General features: G+C 43.1%; 1 protein-coding gene and 1 pseudogene across 1 annotated transcript; both read right to left on the minus strand.

The window, feature by feature from the left end:
• Positions 1-1,463: 1,463 nt before the first annotated feature.
• Positions 1,464-7,034, minus strand: BAMBI (BMP and activin membrane bound inhibitor). The gene is made up of 3 exons (XM_028506595.2): positions 6,608-7,034; positions 3,063-3,356; positions 1,464-2,648 (listed from the first exon to the last, which is right to left on the minus strand). The coding sequence occupies exons 1-3, from the start codon at positions 6,681-6,683 to the stop codon at positions 2,230-2,232; spliced, it is 789 nt and encodes a 262-aa protein (XP_028362396.1). The 5' UTR covers positions 6,684-7,034; the 3' UTR covers positions 1,464-2,229.
• Positions 7,035-13,649: 6,615 nt separating this feature from the next.
• LOC114491910 lies at positions 13,650-18,400 on the minus strand (annotated as a pseudogene).
• Between the last annotated feature and the right edge of the window lie 1,445 nt (positions 18,401-19,845).

Genomic DNA, 19,845 nt, shown 5'->3' on the forward strand with positions numbered 1-19,845 from the left:
AGCTCTAGGCGGGACCCAGGCTTTTCTTTTACTGACTTGCGCGTGTTTCAAAGCACATGAATTCAAATCCTTCATTGCTGTATTTCCTAATGAATTGCTGAGTTCTTAGTTCACTGGTACTTGGGAAAAAATGGGATGAATAGAGACTAATATTGTGGCTGGGCATGCAGAAATAAAGTCTTTCAATCTAAATGGAAAAACTGTAATTTGATCCGGAGCTAGCAAGCAGAAGGTGAAGGTGCAAATTTCACCAATGGCAATTTTTTTATCAATTCTCTATAGATAGGTTTGGATAGTTGGGCCCAACAATTCTTTGGCTCCCTCAAAAATTGACCCATAAAACTTAACACCTGCCCTGACTGCTGTGGCTCAGTGGATTGAGTAATGGACTGTGAACAAGAGGGTCACTGGTTTGATTCCCAGTCAGGGCTCATGCCTGGTTGGGGGCCCAGCCCTCAGTGGGGGCAGCACGTGGGAGGCAACTACACATTGATGCCTCCCACTTTTTCTCCTTCCCATCCTCTCTAAAAATGAATGAAATATTTTTTAAACTTTTATAAATCATTAATCATGAATGTGCAAACTGTTATTCTCAATAAGCACAAAACAAACTTGTCATTTATTAAAATGCGTATTTATTCCATACCCTAATTTGGGGCTGTGGCCTATTAATTATTAAATAACCTAGGTTCTCATTTTTTAGACTAGTCCTTTTAATTCAGATTCTTCCATGAACTTGGCTACTGCATCTGTCTTCAGGGACCCATATTATGCTCATCATAAAATATTCCAGAAAATATTTTTTTAAAAATCTGTTAACACTCATAAAAGAAAACCCCATACTCAAATATGCAGGCTATAGGTTAATTTTTAAGCAAAAGTTTCAAATACACAAAAGAATCAAGGAAAATAATCCTACATGGCAAATTATTCTCATTTAAGATAACAAATGGGGAGAAAAGTACACAAATGTGGAATGGGTTTAATTCAGGCTGGGCAGTGTTGCCAGACAAAGCCCTACAGGAGTGGAAACACTGGTGTATTAAGTTAGTGGGTACAGTCAATGTTTTATTTGGTTATGTTAATAAAAGGATCACTTGGGGGAGGAAAACTAGAAGCAGTGTGTGTTATTTAAATCTCAATTGATATATAGTGTTCACTATGGAAAACCTTTCTAAAAATTGAAAAGCAGAAAATAAATTGTTAGTAACACTGTGTTGAAAGAAGTTTTGAAAACTGGGAGCATGGTACAATGAAGTTTGGCTAACTTGGAGTCCAAAATATTTAATTTGGTTTGAGACAGAGTAAACAGTATAAGTCAGCAGTGACTAACTGTAACTATAAAAAAAAAATTCATTTAGGTTTTTTTTCTTCCTGGTTGGAGGTAGACACATTTAAAAGTATTCATTCCAGAGCAAGTGGATCAAGTTGATAAATAATAGTACATCTGCTAAGGCAACTTCTGAAACAGATCAAGCATATCTGACCTGGTATAAATATGTTTAAGATCTCTGAGATGAAAGTTAAAAACCAGAATGACCCAAGCAAAAAATGTGGTGAAGACACTAAATGATGGGCAGTCCATTTAGAAATTCTCCATGCTGTAAGAAAGTTACACATATGCATGTAAGAATACACAAAATCTTGGTCTTGTTTAAAAAGAAAGGAAGGAGGGAGGGAGGGAGGGGGGGAGGGAGGGAAGGGAAGGGATAGAGGGAGGGGAGTGAGGGGGGAAGGGGAAGGTCAAGCCAAATCCTATAGTTAGACCCTACTCTGAGCAACAGATCTTCATTTGCATAATTAACATGTAGTTTCTTACAATTCCCACTTAGTTTTTAATTTATGACAAGACACTGCTCAATTTCAGACAAAAAATATATATATATTTAAATCTTTACAATAAATCAAGATGTAGGAGCTTACATAGAGCACACTTTAGTTTATTTAGGTACTCATTCCAGCTCCCTCAGATGCAAATCACCCTAGTAACAGTGTGTACATAGTCTTCTCTTTGCTTTTTTATAATTTCAAAGCAAAAAATACATTTGACTGTATGTAAGTCTGTGCAAATAATCCTTCAGAAGAAACACCTAAGATTCTGTTTGCAGAGGTCACTTTGTCTCTCAAAGATGATTACATGAGTTTGTTTTTCTTCAGATAAAGTGCTCCTGTCCAGCGGAACTCAAAGGCCTTCAAGCGTCCAAAAAGCTCAGTTCAGATAAGACGCGGTCATACAAATTCCAGCTTCCCATGCCCACTGTACATGCCCCAGTGAACAAGTGAGAGGATCTTGTCATTGCTGAGGTCTGCTTGCCTCATTTTATCACAGGTCAGACAGCAGTTCTCATGCCCACTCACTGGCACCATGCATTCCAAGTCCAACTTTGCAACCTGCCCCTTTTTGGAATGGTGTCCATGAAAGCTATAGTGCAAACGGGAGAGCATCTGTTGCCGCTGATCCCGCAGTCTCTTGTTTTCACTTCGCAGCATCCTCAAGGCCAACATAATGAGCAACACTAAAATCAGCCCTCCAGCGATGGGAACAGCAATCACTGCTGCCCGGAACCACAACTCTTTGGAAGAAGTCAGCTCCTGCACTTTGGTGATGAGGTTTCTGCTACTGTCATGCTGATACCGGTTTCCTTGTCCTAAAGGAGCACAAGCAAAACTGTGTTAACTCCCCCTGTAGGTACTTATGCTCATCAGTCAATTTTAAACCAGGCACCCCATTTAATAGCTTACCATTAAGTCAACAATATTTAGGAAACAAATGTTGCAAAAACAAGGCAAAAAAGATTATAAAAACATTTGTTTACAGACTGTCATTCCAAAGTAACAATGGTCTTTTAATGTCTTCAAACTGTTAAAAAGTCAGGCAAAACGTATTATGTAGACAAACACCTGATGCTCAGGCAGACATAAAAGCTACTCAACGGGATGCATCTTTGCATCCAGCCACGCAACTAATTACATTAACAAAATCAATAGCAGACATACAAAGTCGTAGCTGTCACAAACCTAGAGATCAGGTGAGCGTTTTGGTTAGAAAGGCTTCTACCTACCTGAGGCCTCCCCCTTGGGAGAAGAGAGAACATCATGCAGCCCTCTGTAATTGCACATATCTTCATGACAGCATTCCAATGTGGGCATGGGCATGGCCATGCCAGAGTGGTTTTGTGCCTGTTTGGCTTGGCAGATGTCTGCTGTGCTTGCAAGAGAGTCCAGGCAGCCATGAGTGAGTGGGGAGTTTGTGTTCTGAGGATCAAGAAGCCTTGAGAAGCAGGCACTCAGCTCAGACTTACACATATAGCCGGTTGCCACGCAGTGGGCAGCATCACAGTAACATCTGATTTCACCTGAAAACAATGAGAAAATGCATCAAATTGCTTCAGAAGCAAGATAATGCATCTGCTTAAGAGATTGCTAAGTCCTAACTTCAAAGGCACTAACTTTTAGAACACTCAGCTTAGTGCTTACAACAGCAGGTCATGCAGACTGGAAAAGCCCTTTGTGTAGGCCTGTGCTTCAATTTCAATCCAGTCAAATACAATTTTAGAAATGTATTAATCCCAGTTGCAGAGAATCAAAGTTTGATTTAGGTTTTTGATTAGTCATTAACAATAATACTTTTGTTTTTGAAAGAAAATAATAATCACAATAATTTTTCCTACTATAAGGTAAATTACATTATTTATTCATTTTAATCCTATATGACCATACAACATGAAAATACTAGGCTTTTTGATTTTGTAAGTATAAATATTTGATCGGAACTACTGAATTGTTTACTACCTTGAAGGGCTGTGCCAAGATTTAAGAGCTTTAGCTAACACCTTATAAAGTTATTAACTAGAAACACAACAATCTAGAAATTGCTCCAGTCAGGAGGTTTTAAAACTATGAAACTGGGCAGTTATTTGCAACCTCTCTAGAAAAGGCAAACTTTGCCTATAAAGATCTTTTCATGCAGAGGAGCTTTTAGTATATTGTAAAACAGGAACTAGGCAGTTTACAATTAGTGGTTTGCTTGCCAAAGTCAATTTCTTTCAGCCCAAATGGAAAGTCATAAAACTGGGGGCGGAGGGGAGAGTGTGAAACTGCAAGGCTAACTTCTCCTCCCCTTACTCCCCAGTTTTACATGTAATTCGACATGGGATCTAAAAGGGGAAACACTGAATCTGAAAATCCTCTGCTGGTTGAATGAAAAATCCTTAAGGAAACCTCAAATTTTTCTACAGGAAGTGATTAAAGTTTCCTTTATAAAACTTATTTTGCAAGTTGTGAGTCACTGCTCACATTTTGCTGCAAGATCTGAGGGTTTTAACATCAATTTATAGTTGAAATCATCTGGGTCTCAGAGTTATCACTAATATGATTTTCAGCCCGGTGGACTCCGGTCATTGTCACATGCCACAGCTAATGCTATCGTAAATTGAACTAATGCACACACCTCTCTCCAGCTTCCCAACTGAACTTCTGTCTAGTTACTGAAAACTCCGCTCTGAAATTGAACACCTCTTCCCACCCCTACCTTTCTTCCTTCTCCTCTAGTGATGCCTGAGTAAGGTGTCTCATTTAATTATCTGTCCAAATTCCAGGCCACCGTATGGCATGCTCAGTTTTCACCAGAGGCTGCTAATGCTTCAGTTCTAAAAAGACCAGCCAACTATACACAGATCTTTGGCAAGCCGAGTTCAACTGTCCCAAGCTGGAGGTCTTGCTTCTATTTTAAATCTGCATTCCCTATCCTGGGTCTGAGCCCAAGACCCTTCTCCAGTGAAGACCTTCAAGTTAAGACTTTGCTTTGTAGAGGTTCTTTTCTCCTCTTTTCAAGCTTATTTGATTTTTTGCATAAAGCTCACTGGTCTTATGTAGTGAAACTATATGTCCCTGCCTGACAAATTCCATATACAGATTTCAGGTAGAAATAAAACATTAAAAATCCATTTTGATCCTATTCGCCTCAGACCTTGTGCAGAAAAAACTAAATACAAGTGAAATGCTGCCTAAATGTTTAGGAGAGCCTATTTAACATGCTACGATATATTTTAAATGACCTAAAAAAGTCTAATAACATTGACAGGTAACTAGAAAAGTTCTAACAACTTTTTTATAAAACTGGAGCTACATTTGAGCAAGTTGAATTAACTTTTGTATTACTGTATTAAAACTATATTTCTGTCGTTTCATAAAGTTTCTTCCTGTGGCATGCAAAAGGCCAGAAAGGGGACTGGTATTTTGAAACAGTGAACAATGCTCTTCTGTTTCCCCCCCTTTCTTGTTACTGTATGTAGTGATTAAAGAAAAATGTCTGCTTTAGTCAAGATGGCTACAGGAGAGACTGCTGGCTTCTTTTAAAGCTTTTGAAGTCAGCAGCAGTCAAATCTCTGATCCCCTAATTATATCATTATCAGGCACATAGTTTCGGTATCTGTGACTTCATGTCAGCCTCAGTCCCTCCCAGTTCTGCCCGCCTTTGATAGGGCCAGGAGACTCCCCTCTGAAGGCTGTGAGGGCTGTTATTTAGGGTTAATTACACCCTTACTTCCAAAATAAATAAATACTGTAGCACATCATCCTTGCTGGGCTAGCTTATCCTTTAACCTCATGCCTGCTACATGGCAATTAGAGAAAAGTGGGGGGTGCAAAAGCTAAACAACACTTGGTATTAAAAAAAATATATCTGTTGTTCATGGCAGGGTAGGTAGGGGGAACCTTGGAATCTAGATGGAGTTTGGCTTATTTCAAACTCAAAGGTGAAAGAAAGCCTGCCGAGGGGGTGTGGGGGAAGAAACTGACTGCTGGTTTTTGTGGTGGTTGTTGTTTTTCAGTAGTAGTATTTGTAAAATATGAGGTGAATGGAAATGGGACCACTGACAAGAGCCCATCGTCACTCTGAACAGAACGTGTACTCCTGCACACTGAATACACACCGGGACACCTACACTCAGGGAGGCACACGCTCGCTGATTCACGAAGACACTCACTGAGAGACACAAAGACACACTCACGGGCAGAGGCACATTCAAATGTAGAGACACACTTAAACAGAGATACATGCAAATACAACAGAGACACACTGACGGGCAGAGACACACTCGAATACACAGATATATTCAAATGCAGACACACTCAAATACAAAGACATCAAACACATAAACTTACTGAAACAGAGTGACACGCAACCGAGACCTGAGACTCAGAGTACGGACACACAGGGCAATTGGGGGCAAGGGTCTGCGGTTCCTCCAGGGCTTCCCCGCCCGGAGGTGGAGAGGGAGGCGGCGTCCGAGCCCACACTACCGCCCCGCTCCCGGGCCGCAAACATTCAGAAGTTCACTAAAGACTTACACAAACACTTTGACAACCACTTGCTCTGAGGTCCGCCAGACCCAAAACACCCGAAGGGTCAGTCGCGAAGCCACTGCCGCGACTTCTAATAACAGGCAACTTGTCGCGACCTGTGGGCTCCAACGCGGGAGGAAGCCTCGCATGCCGCTAACAAAGCCCAGACAGCCGGCTTCAAAGGCTCGCGGCAGTGGCCGCCCAAGGACCCCACGTGCCCATCCCTAGGGGGCCGCGCCACCGCCGGCCGGCGGACACCCACCTTTGGTGAGCAGCACCGCCATGGCACAGAGTTCGAGCTGTAGCCAGATGAAGATGTAGCTGGAATGGCGATCCATTGACGCCCCCACGGCCGCGGAGCCACCGCCGGTCCCGGAGCCGCGGGCAGCTGCAGCCTACGACTCCCGGAGCGCGCCGTGCATGGATGCTGCCCAGAGAGGCGGGCGCCGTCAGCAACGGGGCGAGGGGCCAGGCAGCGTCCGGAGCATGGAGCGCGACTGGAGGGCGCACCGAGGAAAAGAGAGGACCTTCGACGGCCGACTCTGCGAGCACCAGCTCCTTCGCTCTGCTCAGCGCCGCAGGCTGAGATGAACCCTCGACTTCACTCGCCCTCGGCTGGGCACACCGCGAAGACGAGCGCACTCAGAGACCGCCAGCCGCGAGCTCCCGCCTGCGACCGCCTCCTCCGCCCAGCCTCCGCGCCATAAATACCGCTCCGCCTGGGGAGCGGGCCGGCACCGCCCCGCCCCCGAGCTCGCACCAGCGCCGTCCGATTGGCCGCCAGGCACAAGTCAATCGTCCCGCACCCAGAGGGCGGGCACAGACGCTGGCGGAGGGTTGGGAGGGAGGGCCCGCCGGCGGCTCCTAGCGGCGCCGGCGTCTGGCCCTAGGCTCCCACGGCTGGTGTCTCCAGCGCTCCCCCTAGCGTAGGCCTGAGTATCCCTGACCTCTTACGGCGTGCATCTCTAGACGCCTCATAACTCAGCCTGGAGCCAGCATCGCCCTGCCCGTGGCTTTTTTGTTCCTACCGGAATGAGCGAGGGACCCGCGTGGCCGCCTTCGGAAGCCCTCCCCCACCATGCTGCGCGGTTTGGAAGCCCCTGAGACAAGTAGTGGTGGTCCCGGCGTGCGCGGTCGCCGGAGACGCTCCTGCAGAGCCACCGCTGGCTGGCGTGTAGAGGTGAAGGGGGGTCCAGTAGGAAAGCAGGAACAAGGGTGGCGGGGCTCTGAAGTCTGCTTCCAGCCTCCCACCATCAACTGCCCCCCGCCCCCCCCGCGCATCCGCCTCCAGCCGCCTGCCCTGTGATCAATAAAGCCCAGACAGACAGACTGTTGATCAGTAGGAGCCGCTAAATTCTCCTGGGTAGACAGGGGACGAGTAGTCGGGCTAGAGACACTTAACGAAAATTAGCAAATCCAAAAAGCACCCGGCGCCAGCGAGACGACACAGGCCGAGACTGACACGCAATTAACCACCCCCTGAACAATCGCAGGCAAACACACCGGCTGACCTTGATCAATATCAGTCCCTCAGTGATCTCCTTTCTGAGATGCTAATTCATTTATTAGAACTTTTGGGGCTGCCAACCCCAAAGTACCCAAAGGCGGTCCTGGAGGTTTTGCCGTTTTAAATTTATATGGAGGGGAAATACAACTTAAAAATGGAGGGGAAATACAACTTAAAACTATTTTCTGAGGAAATGCTCTTTTACTCTCTACTACCAAAACCTGAGACTAACAAAAGTCAACCATTTGCAAAATTTCCTTCTAGGATTAACCAGCATTCCCCTACTTGATAAAATGTCAAGGGGGTGGTGAGGGACGGTGCAGAAGAGTGCATTTGATGCAAAGGTGGGAGATGTAGTCCAGCCCTTCAGGACTAGAGTGCAGGGATGGACTTTAAGACTTGGAAAAATATGTATGTCTCAAGGACTAAAAATCAAGACCAACCTTGTAAATTAAAATTACTGCAAGTCCACAGAACTTAAGGATGTGGTTAATGAAATTGCCTTTGAAAACATTTATATTCAGGAAAAAAAAAAGATAATTTCATAAACTGATGCTCTGACCATCTAGTGATCTACTTCAGTAGATCAACATTGCCTCCCAAAGGAGGGGACGGTAGCCCAGCAGAAGTTTAAAGAGGAAATTAAACTGGTGAGGGCTCCAGGTAAACTGCAGGCTCTCTCAAGTGATGAACTCACTGCCATTCCTTGGAGAGGAGTTTGATCAGAACTTCCTGACATCTAATTCTTTGACAAGTTAACAATTCTAAGGGGTTCATGCACACAATGCTTTTCATGTAATGGCTCACTCTTAACTCCAGAGAGTCAAATCATTAACCAAATGGAAACTCTGAAAGTACATTCAGTCAGCTATTTTGGAGCACCGGCTGTAGGCCATGCTCACCGTGTCTTGGGTTATAAAGATGTCAAAACCTAAGTAGGAAATCACAAGCAATGGAGCTTGATGATGGTAGAGATTTACCTGCACAATGTTATGATGCATAAAGAAAGAAGAAAATAACTAGCTCAAGAAGGTAAAGAAGTTGACAAGCAGTAACATTGGGCATGACTCCTAAAGAAGAAAGAGAATTGAAAGGGGACCAGTACAAGCAAAGAGGACCACAGGAATTTAGGCATGAAATGCATTGATTTCATTAGGGCATATGGGTGCTAAGTAGAGGATAGGGAGGTGAAACTATAAGCAATTCTTTGTTTCTGGAGCATAAAATATGAAGCAAGTAATGGGCAGACATGCACCAGAAAATAACTATAATTACCTGTGACGCAGATAAATGCTTGTTTAATGGAAAGGATCTGGGGAGATGTGTTGATGAAAGTTGTATTGCAGTAAACAGTTCTTGAGTGCCTTCTCAGCCCCTTTCTCTGGACTGGGCATCAGCTGCAGACCTAGGGTACTGGCCCTCTGCCTATACCTAGTCACATGACCTCAGTTGAGCCAATTAGGTTTCTCTTCCCCATCTTTGGACAGAGATGCTGGTCAATCTCCAGAGACCACTCCATCGGAGGCAGAAATTCAGAGTTCACCTGTCTGCAGAGAAGAAAAAAACATGACAAAGATGTGCAGAGTGGAAAAGATGTAAATCCAAATGGGTTTCCTGTCACTTGTCTTCACATCCTGTCCTTGGATTCTTTAAAAGTTCTTTTCACTTAAGGTTGTTCTACTTTCAACTCGAAGGGTCTGCACTATGATCCTTGTATTCAATTAAATTAAATGGACTTTTATCCTTCCAGGATGTATACCTTTTTTTGTTCCAAACACAATTCAGATTAAGAATGTGTGATTCATTCTTCAGACAATGATTTCAACTCTTTTGTTTTTATTCTTAGTGTAATGGGCAGACTTTTAAAATGGCTAGAAATTAGTTTTTAGAGAAATGTCTGCTGTTTAACGTTCTGGAGGAGACATGGACTTTTCAACTAAATGAAGGAGAGTGTGGAAAATCAAAACTGGTTTAGGGATAATATATCAATTAAAAAGCCATATGAATGGTTCAGAGAATAGGCAACAATTTAATTCAAGACTCAAGGAAAATTGCTTCTCTACAGACTTTTACTTGTGTTCTCTACATAATTCAGTTTTTACTTCCCTACCTGTAGGTTGATAAATAGAGGGAAAAATAGTAAAATCTAGTTAGTGTCTTTTGGAAATTTAAATCAAGAAAAGAAATCGATGACCAAAGTCCAAAATTTTCTTTACTGTTATGAAAGGAATTCTGAAAACACAACCTGAGAACAGAAAGCTGATTCTGGACCTAACAAACTGAAATAATTAAACATTATAATAGTTTTATTAATTTTAAAGTCTCCTAGATATGATTTATCCATGGATATATATAGTCTATATTATCAAAACATGTCACTATGCTACATTTTCATGGTTGTCCTAAACAACAAAATATTTTTTAAATACCATTTTTCTTATAAATAGCAAAAAAAAAACCCACAAGGGTTTTTATGTTCCAGCCTCCTTCATTAACAAAGCTATAAATAGCAATCTGTGCTTACCCAAATAATGTCATTGTTTCCCAAAGTTAATATGTTACCTCCATTTTTAGCAATGCCTCTCTCTTCACAATGTAGATGAAAAATAATTTTTAGTGTATTTTGTTCAGAGAGAAGCAGTTGTGTTCAAGGTTCTGGCTGGCGTACAAACAACTGTTGCAGTCTAGCGATAGAATCTAACATTTTTGCCTGTTATACAACTCTTTTACCAACTAACAATCCACAGGGTTTAGGTAACACTTTGAATTCCCAGAAGCAGCATTTTTTACAAAGTCATTTGTTCTCAGTAGAAGTTCTGAGAATTAGAGTTTAGATCTAAAATTTACTTTCATTGGAATAAGGTCAAAGGTGAAAGATTAGCACAGCCAAAGGAATGGCTGTCTAGCTGTCTGGTGAAATTGGGTTTTTTCCTCCTCCAAAATGAAGAGATAAAGGACTTGTAACAGGGTGCAGCCAAGAGGGGGTCCCCAAATAGGGATTTGGAATGGGGTCCAGAACTCAAGGTGTCCAGGAGATTTTAGGATGTCCTCACCCCACCCCCCAGGTGTGGGTTGGGGGAAGGGACAAATGGAGCAGGGCCACTGAGAGCTGTTTCACATAGCAACAGCCTTGCAGCTAACCTCTGGCATGGTCAATTAACATATCTATAACCTTTGACTGGTTACATAGATATGTTAAATAGCTGTGGCCATGCTCTGAGCCAGGGGAATGGAAGTAACTTCCCCACCAAGATGTAACTGGGGGGGCAGGTCCCCCAAGTTACAGCACCTGTGTGGGAGCTTGGAGATGATTGGCTCCATGATATGTGGCCACACCTGCCCAGATCCACAATGGCAGCCCAGTAAAGCTGGAAGGATATAAGTTCTGGCATGTGAGGCCAAGTGTGGGAGGAGTCGGAAATGGGGCTGCAGAAGAAGATTGGTGCGGGGATTTAAACCCAGATGCGGCAGCCATTGTGAGCGAGAACCACGCAGCTTTAGCAGAGTGGAGACTCCCGCAGCCCTGTGAGAGAGAATCACCATGTGGCTTTAGCAGAGAACTGCCACTCGGCTTTGGCAGAGTGGCGACCCTCCCTCCTCACAGCCATTGAGAGGAGAAGCACGTGGTTTTGGCTGAGTGGGGACTCCCATGGTCCTGGGAGAGAGGACCACGCAGCTGGAGCAGTGGAGAGAGGACCATGTGCCTTTGCCAGAGTTGGGACACCCGCAGCTTTAGAAGGAGGAACCACCACCCGACTTTAACAGAGATCCCAGTGACACAGCTGAGGGTGCCAGGAACTGAGGGAGGCCTACCAGCCCAGCACAGAATACAGGGAAGAACTGGGGACTGCCTGAGCCATGGACCTCTATTTCCTTTCCTGAGATACGGTACTCTGGACTGGGCAAAGAGGGAAAGAAGGACTGTGTCTGTTTGTGGGTGTTTTAAGGGACTTGAGAATTTTTTGATGAAGGCATTAGGTCACTACTTTAAGTTTGTATAGCATTAAATAAACATTTCCTTTCCTTTTCACGAATCTCTGGCATTGAGAGACGTCTTTCCTCTGGTGGCAGACATAATGAACCTGGGGGTTCCTTTTGGTAATAGTATATTACCGAATTGTCCCAGACCCTCCCCCTTGTTGTTGTTCTGTAACAGACTGACTACAGAATCTGCAGGTAGTACGATAGGTCCTAGACAGAAGACTGAGGCTTGCATTCCCAAATGTCCTTCTTCCCACATACTAGCAAAAATGTAATGGGGGTCTGACAAATAAACCATAGATTATCTGTTGGGTTAAGGTTTTCTTAAGAAGTTTGAAAGCAGCTAAGTTTTGAATATAGTAAGAAACATCCCTGGCTAAAGAACATCACCTTATGAACTTAACAATGGATATTATTTATAACCAAAATATAGTCTGTATGATCCTTGTCCATGACACTTAGCCCTTGTTCTATTCAGTCATGTTCATGCAACCTCCCATCAAGCCAGTAGATCTTTCAGAAATTATTCAGTAGCCTGCTAGTTTTACCAACCTGGTGTCAAATAACCAGTTAAATTCCTTTTGTTCTTTTCATTAAAATGGCAAATCAAGCCTGTAAAGCAGGGAAATTACCTTAAACAAATTCCTACCTAAAGGAACACTCTTGACCCAGAGTGCTGGTCAGTAATACAATAAACAGTATTCTCAAATTGTATTTTCTTCACTGACAGTATTTCCTTGTATTTTTTAGGATTTTCTTTTTTAATGCTCATATACAAACAAAACATAGAAATTCAGGAGCTTTAATATTTTCATTAGACAAGCAAACATTTAAACTCTTGCTTGAAATTGGCCAAAACCTTGCATCCTTTCCCACCACCAAAAATCTGCCCGTTTTTTAGTGTTCTGCCTCTGTTCACTCCCCTCTTTGGTGGCACCATAACAACTTGCATAAAGCCATTCTCCTTTAAAAAAAAATAAAGAAAAACTTAATTGCAGATCTGAAAAACAATTCCTAAAATATTAACTTTTCTAGAGAACTATAGCTACACAAGTCATTGTGTCCATCACATTAAAATACTCATGAGGCACAAATGCAAAACCATGGAACAAGCCACCACTCTTCAACAATCTGAGTAAAGGTAAAATGACTAAAGAACAACATGGATGACGTACAAAGGATGGGCCCTGTGAGTATCAATTTTTTAAAAAGAGCACAAATGACCTGGCTGGCGTAGCTCAGTGGATTGAGCACAGGCTGGGAACCAAAGTGTCCCAGGTTCGATTCCCAGCCAGGGTACATTCCTGGGTTGCAGGCCATAACCCCCAGCAACCGCACATTGATGTCTCTCTCTCTCCCCCCACTTCCTTCCCTCCCTAAAAATAAATAAATAAAATCTTTAAAAAAATCAGTGTTCTCTTTAAAAAAAAAAAAAAAAGAGCACAAATGGATGAGTGTATTTAGTTATATACACTGAATTGAACCTTTGGCACTAGGAATCAAGATCTTCAATTTTGCTGAAGAGCATTAACACATTATACAAGTGCATGGAGTTAAAGGAATAGAACTTGCAGCATTCAAAAGTAGCTTTGTCAACTGGACAATAGAACACTCTATATGTATGTCTTTCCATCGTCGGTCAATGCACTGGTAGCATCTTCGAATTGAAAAAACAAAGGAAAAGAAACAACTAGTTATAACCCTTCTTATTTTCTCTGTTTAAAATAAAACAGAAAACAAATACTAATTCTGTTATACAATACCACTTACAAGGTACATCATTTGTACAAGAGAAGGACTAAGAACAGAAGGGTGTTTGCAGACATCCAAGCACACGTGTAAGTAAGTGGGTGCCTCACATAGCTTTCCAGTGGTACTCAGGAGGAGCCACTTCATAATCACTGGCACAAAATGAAGTTGCAGAATTCTATGCCTGGTATTTTAGGAAATCATGATGATTATTCAGTAAGCAAGGCTCTTCTCATCCAGAGGTGTATAGGCCAACATTGCTCCAATCTGTACAAATAATTTCAGTAGGTATAACACTCTACACCCCTGGGACACGGGTGCATTAGGATGACCTGTGAAGATTTCAGCAAACTGCTGTCTCTCAAATTTATGGAGTAGCTGAGTGCCCAACATTACCTGGAAGTATTCCTTTAACCCTGCCACCACTTCACTAACAAGCATACTCCTTATTATCTGTGTTTCCTGGAGATTTCTTGCAATTTGCATAATCCTCCAGAATGGAATCCACATTCTTCTTGGCAGGAAGATAAAAGAGGTGTTTCTGCTGCATAATTAAGTCCCAGTCATCAACAAGCCATGGTTTTAGTTCTTCAGGAATCTTGACTTGAACTTCAACTCCATTCATGAACATTCCCTCATTTTCAACAGTAGCATCTACTCTCTTTTCCATGAGACAGCTGAAGGGTCTCACTGGTATTGCCACCATCTCCATTTCCAGGTGTTTTCTGTTTGTTATTTTTTGTTTTTACTTCAACATTTTTCTTCTTTCATAGGCAGCCCCTCTTACCGTCCCTCTGCACCTTGCTCCTGATTGGCTTTTTGAGGCTCTAACTGTTTCTGCAAATTGGTGTCCAAATATTTGAGTACTCTACTTTCTGGAACCCACTCATCCCAATTTTTATTCCAACCACTGTACAGTATAAACTATTTCACTTGTTTGTCCTTTATGGCAGTGTTTACACACCTTGCTTCATAAAGAAGAAGCTCATGAAAGCACAGCACTCGCTCATCTTCCTGAAATTTAGGCTTCAGACCCTGCTTAGTGCCATTTATACGGATTCACAACCATCTTCTCCTCCCACCACCCAGACTACCATCCCCCACTCTCCACCCAAACCAGCTCCATCAGACCTGGCATCACCAGCTCTACATCCCTGGAGGCGCAACTTGCCAGCACCAAAACGCCCCACAGTGCCACCGCTGGCGTTCTCTTCAGATACCTGATCTTACAAACTGAAATCGCATTGACATAACAAGAGGTCTTTTGCAGAACTTCGAAAGGACTTGTATTTACCACCCTGTTTTTGTCACGGTAGTTGTTTTTATTTCATAATAATTTACAGTAAAGTAATTAGCTATTGCCCTGGCGGGGTGGCTCGGTTAGTTAGAGCATCAGAAGGTACACCAAAAAGGTTGCAGGTTTGATCCCCAGTCAGGGCACATACCTAGGTGTGGGTTTGACCCCCTGTCGGGCCACCTACAGGAGGCAACCGATCAATGTTTCTTTCTCACATCAATGCTTCCCTCTCTCTCCATTTCTCTTTCTCTAAAATCAATAAACCTGTGCTCGGGTGAGGATAAAAAAAGAGGAAATATTACCTATATGCTGTTTGTTTCACCATTTACAAAGTATCCAGGTACACATTAAATTTGATGCGTAGGTTCAACCCTCAAAATGAAATGCCAACCAAATGAGCATATCTTGTAATATTTAATGCACTTCCATGAAATTTATTTTATGAGCAAGGGTTATGGAGAAAGCTGCAGGGTTACATGAGTGAAATCACCAGTTAACAGAACTCTTGTTCTTATACTTGATATTAAGGGAAGAATTTACAATGCATATTTTCCCATATTCAATAATCTTCCTCCATATCTGACAAGCTCCTAGTCGTCTGTGAATCTGTTTAAACACATCCTCCACTGTCCCACTCATAGTTTAGTGTCACTTACCTATATTTTTAACCTATCATTTCAGAGACATTATTCAAAATGTACATATTTATTAGTACATTCTTCAGTCAGACTTGTTTAATTAAAAGGAAGAGAGACCTACTTAAGATTAATTAACTTAGGAGGGGTTTCTTGTACAGATATAATAGGCTTAATGTAAAGATACAACTAATTGGTAATTTATAAGCTTCATTTATCTTCCTAGGAAGCCAGCCTCCCTGGAACTGGAAATTAGACTTGGGTCTCTTTTCTCAGGGATGTCTTTGCTTTTCACCTCTTCACCAGTGAGCTGGTATTTTCCCCTTTTTCTAGTTTTTGCTCTCTCATAACCTCTGCTTGCTTTTATTCATTTATACATAGAGGCAATGCTCGAGAGATTGTTCTGCCACTATTACAACTACCTCAGCCCCTCAGTTTCTTAGTTCCTCAGGTGAATCTTACGTGCAGGTTACGTGGGTTCTGTTGGGCTCATGGGCAGCCCATCTCCAAATGCTGTCTATGGTCCCTTCAGCCAGGGTGGGTCCTGGCTAACCTAAAACATGGCTGCTGCCTGTCATCAAGTTTGTGGGCCAGGGAGATCAGGTGGAAGGAGGTATAGGCAGGCCAGCACTATAAAGCATGTCATATGTGTGTATATACATATATGGGACATATATGATACACTCATAGTTATTTAACTCATTTATTTTAAAAAGGGGATTAGTGTCCCTGGCTCGGTAGCTCAGTTGGTTAGCGCATCGCCTTGATACACCAAGGCTGCAGGTTTGATCCCCAGTCACGGCACATTCAAGAAGCAACCAATGAATGCAAGGATAAGTGGAACAACAAACCAATGACTGTCTGTCTCTCTCTTCCTCCCTTCCTTTCTCTCTAAAATCAATAACTTTTTTAAAAAAATTAAGCATTAATGAGTGGAATTAAGATCATTCCTCAAATTATTAACTTAGTGTAAGTGAGTGAATTACTTGGGTGGCTGACGTCACCAGGAGTGAACAGCGTGACCAAGTGGAAAGGGCCCATCAACTCACACTAAAGACTCAGAACTTTTCCGGAGCCCAAGACTCAGGACCACTTTGAAATCCTAGGTTATTTTTAATATACAACAATCTTGAACATACTGTCTTTTTAGTTGACAATAACAACTAAAAGCACTTTATATCAGTTTCCTAAGAAAGATGGAAATTTGGGGCGAATAATCATCTGGCTTTTTCCAAACACGTAATTTGGACATAGGAGGCCAAGGGTGCTTGCATGTCCCTCCATTACTTGCCAGCTCACATGTCACACGGGGGCAAAAGTCATAAATTTTACAACCTAAAAGCCAAAGTGCTTACTTGCTTTCTTAGAGTTCCACCCTCTCTGCTCCGCCTCATACCTGTTAGCTGTTCCTCCTAAAATCACAGAAGTGTAAAAAGAGGTCTCTAGAGAAGCAGCATGGTTTACGTGGTGAGAGGGACCAGTTTCACCACACCAAAATAATGCCTTTTGGGATACTGATTTTAAAGGGATTATTGAAAAACAAAAGATTCAGAAAGAAACCTTTGACCCTCCCCCCCTTTATCTACCTAAAGGAATTCAGATAGAAAAACCTGCCTAGAGGAAGGAAGCATCATCACCTTATCATCATAATTTAAACTAAATGTGGCCCAACAGGGAGAAATCCAGCAAAGCCTGTTTGTTAAAACTTCCCTCTGTGTCCCATTGTTTCTGGGTGGTCCAGCAAGAATTTGTTTACCACGGCGTGTTTGCTTTTTCTCATCTACCTGTAAATTACCTGCTTCCCCTTTGAAATCTCAGACCCCTGGCTTCCTCTCCTTTGGCCAGAAGGACATATCAGCCCTAACTGACCAATTTGTCCTCAGGTCTCATATTCTTATGGTACCCCTTCATGTACATTCATATTAAATTTAGGGCATTATTTCCCTTGTCAATCTGTCTCTGATTTGATTATTAGGCCAGCCAGAGAATCAGAAATGTAGGGTGATTATTTTTTGCACCCCATCCAACTCCTTATTTATCTTTTCTTTTCTTTGTGGCTACTCAAGGAAATTATAAATTCTTGAAGACCAGAGAACATCTCTATTATTCTTTTTATTCCCATTAATATATTTCCCAGCATAGTCCTGGATGAATTTTAGTTTTTGATGCATTAATGTGGATGAGTGAACTTCGAATGGAAACAATGTAACTCTACAGATGAAGAGACAACACTGCATGAGGAGCCTGAACACCTGTATGTATATCCATGCTGCATTCTTCAGTGGGTATCACGGGCAAATCAACTGCCCTATGTACCTCAGTTTCCTCTTCTATAAATGAGGGTTTCAGTGGCAGGGGCCTGGGGGACTCCCAGGCTGCTATAAAGGGAGAAACGTGAGGTTATCAACCTCAGGTACTTTTGTTAACTGTGAAACCCTACAGAAATGTTAGATGATTTTCCATAGAAACAAAAAGTTCATTCTAACTCATGTTTAAACCACACCCATGTAGCTGCAGGGCTCCCCAAATGGGTTCAGGATTTTCACCTCCCTGGAAGCAGAAGGTTTGAAGCACAAACGATCACTGCCAATCCTGCCTCAGCAGGGTGATGTATCTCTCTGAACACAGCGGGAATCTTGTCAATAAAGCTAATACCCGTGACTGGTGATAGTCCAATAATCAGCCGAGACAAATTGGTCAGCTAACTTATCATTATGCAAGAAATGTAGCTGCTCACAAGAAGCCATAATTCATGCCTCCAGTCCTCTGGGAAACCCAAGCAGTATCTCCTACCCTGTAACCGGACTCCTTCAGGTTACCTGTCTCCAACCCCATAGCATTTTCAAAGAAGTCTGATGTTGCTAATTCACTGTCAGGGGGAAGCATTGCCCAACAAAATCCTGATTGACTTTGGATGTACCAATCGTACTCAGGAGCCCTACTCCTTTTTGTGGGTGATCGATAAGATTACTGAAGAGGATCCTGCCCTCAAAACGCTTACAATCCTGCCATTCTTGTTTTCAGTGACTGCCTCGTTTTAACAAAGGTTTTAGAAGTAGAGGATGGGGTGGGGAAGAGGTACTGACATTCCTTTTTTACTAATTCTTGAAGCCATCTTCTGAAGACCAGGACAGTTTTTCTGGAAATAGGTGAGTTCGGGCCCCTCATACATGCAGAGAAAAGAGTCCATGATTTTCTATTATTATTATTATTATTAATGTAAGACATAATGTGTGGAGGTACAACCAAAGACCTTCAGGTCTAACATCTTTTTGTTTCCATCACACAGCATGACTCCAGCAAAAGACAGGAGACAGCGAGGGAGGGACACGCGGGTGGCAGTGGCCAAGGGCAAAATTTCCATGTTGACAGATCCGGGAGGTTTCAGGAAAGCTCGCTCCAGGCTCCACACATTTTTACTGGTTCCTGGTTTATTGGAATGGAAGCAAACAAGTATTTGGTGAGAGCCATTTAAGTATAAAATAAATATTAATGGGGGTGCTTCTAAGTTGCCAATGAAAATAGAAAAACTGGCAGCACCATTGTCATTTTGGACCAATCAATGGGATATTAGTGCCTGTTCTAGGAAGGGAGTCCTCTAGGAGGGAGAAGGTGAGAAAAGAACGGATCGATGGAGAGGCGAGCGAGTCTGGAGCGGCGGGTGGATGGCGAGGAGGCCAGACAGAAGGAGCGCAGCAGAGAAAGAATGAGACGGAGCGGGATCCCTCGGGGGGGAAGCAAACGCTGGAGAGAGGTACCAATTATTATAATTGAAGGTAATGGTGCCGAGGCGCCAAGGAGCTCCGCTCTGTTGTACGTCAGCAACCCCCACCAAGATGCACCCGCGCCCGCGCCAGGCTCCTCCGCGTGCTCCGGGCTCCCTGCACCCTCCCCGCGGCGCCTGCCGCTCTGAAGTTCGGGTGCTCCCTCGCCGGCGGCCCACCTGCCCTCTGGTCCCAGCTGTTCTCCGCCTGCCCCGCTGCCGCCCTCACTTGCGACTATTGGGCGTCACTGCCGCGTCAGAAGGTGAAACGGGAGCAAGCCCTTCTGGTCTGAACAGATTCCCCCAGGCCAGCGTCCGTAGGTGTTGGAGACGACGCTGCTCCCGTCTTGGCGTGGCCGGGTCCGTGTTCCTGCTGTGTTTCTTAGTCTTACTCCCAGTAACCCTTTCCCCTTTTTCCTCTAAACTCAGAACTGAACTTAGGTCTTAAAAATAATCCACACGAAAGCAGGGAGTGAGCGAACGTGGTGCACAGGACAGCAAAGGGCTTTATGGTTTTGCTTTGTTTTGACTAAAGTATATTTCACATACATCATATTAGTTTCTGGTG

Source organism: Phyllostomus discolor, chromosome 1 (genome assembly GCF_004126475.2).
Source record: "Phyllostomus discolor isolate MPI-MPIP mPhyDis1 chromosome 1, mPhyDis1.pri.v3, whole genome shotgun sequence".
Classification (NCBI taxonomy): Eukaryota; Metazoa; Chordata; class Mammalia; order Chiroptera; family Phyllostomidae; genus Phyllostomus; species Phyllostomus discolor.

Excerpts from the sequence above, each read along its gene's own strand:
- BAMBI (XM_028506595.2), bottom strand. The coding sequence starts at position 6,683 with ATGGATCGCCATTCCAGCTACATCTTCATCTGGCTACAGCTCGAACTC. Across the intron at positions 3,357-6,607 it reads GGCGGTGCTGCTCACCAAAG|GTGAAATCAGATGTTACTGT; the intron begins GTGGGTGTCCGC and ends CATTGTTTTCAG. Across the intron at positions 2,649-3,062 it reads TCCCAAGGGGGAGGCCTCAG|GACAAGGAAACCGGTATCAG; the intron begins GTAGGTAGAAGC and ends GTGCTCCTTTAG.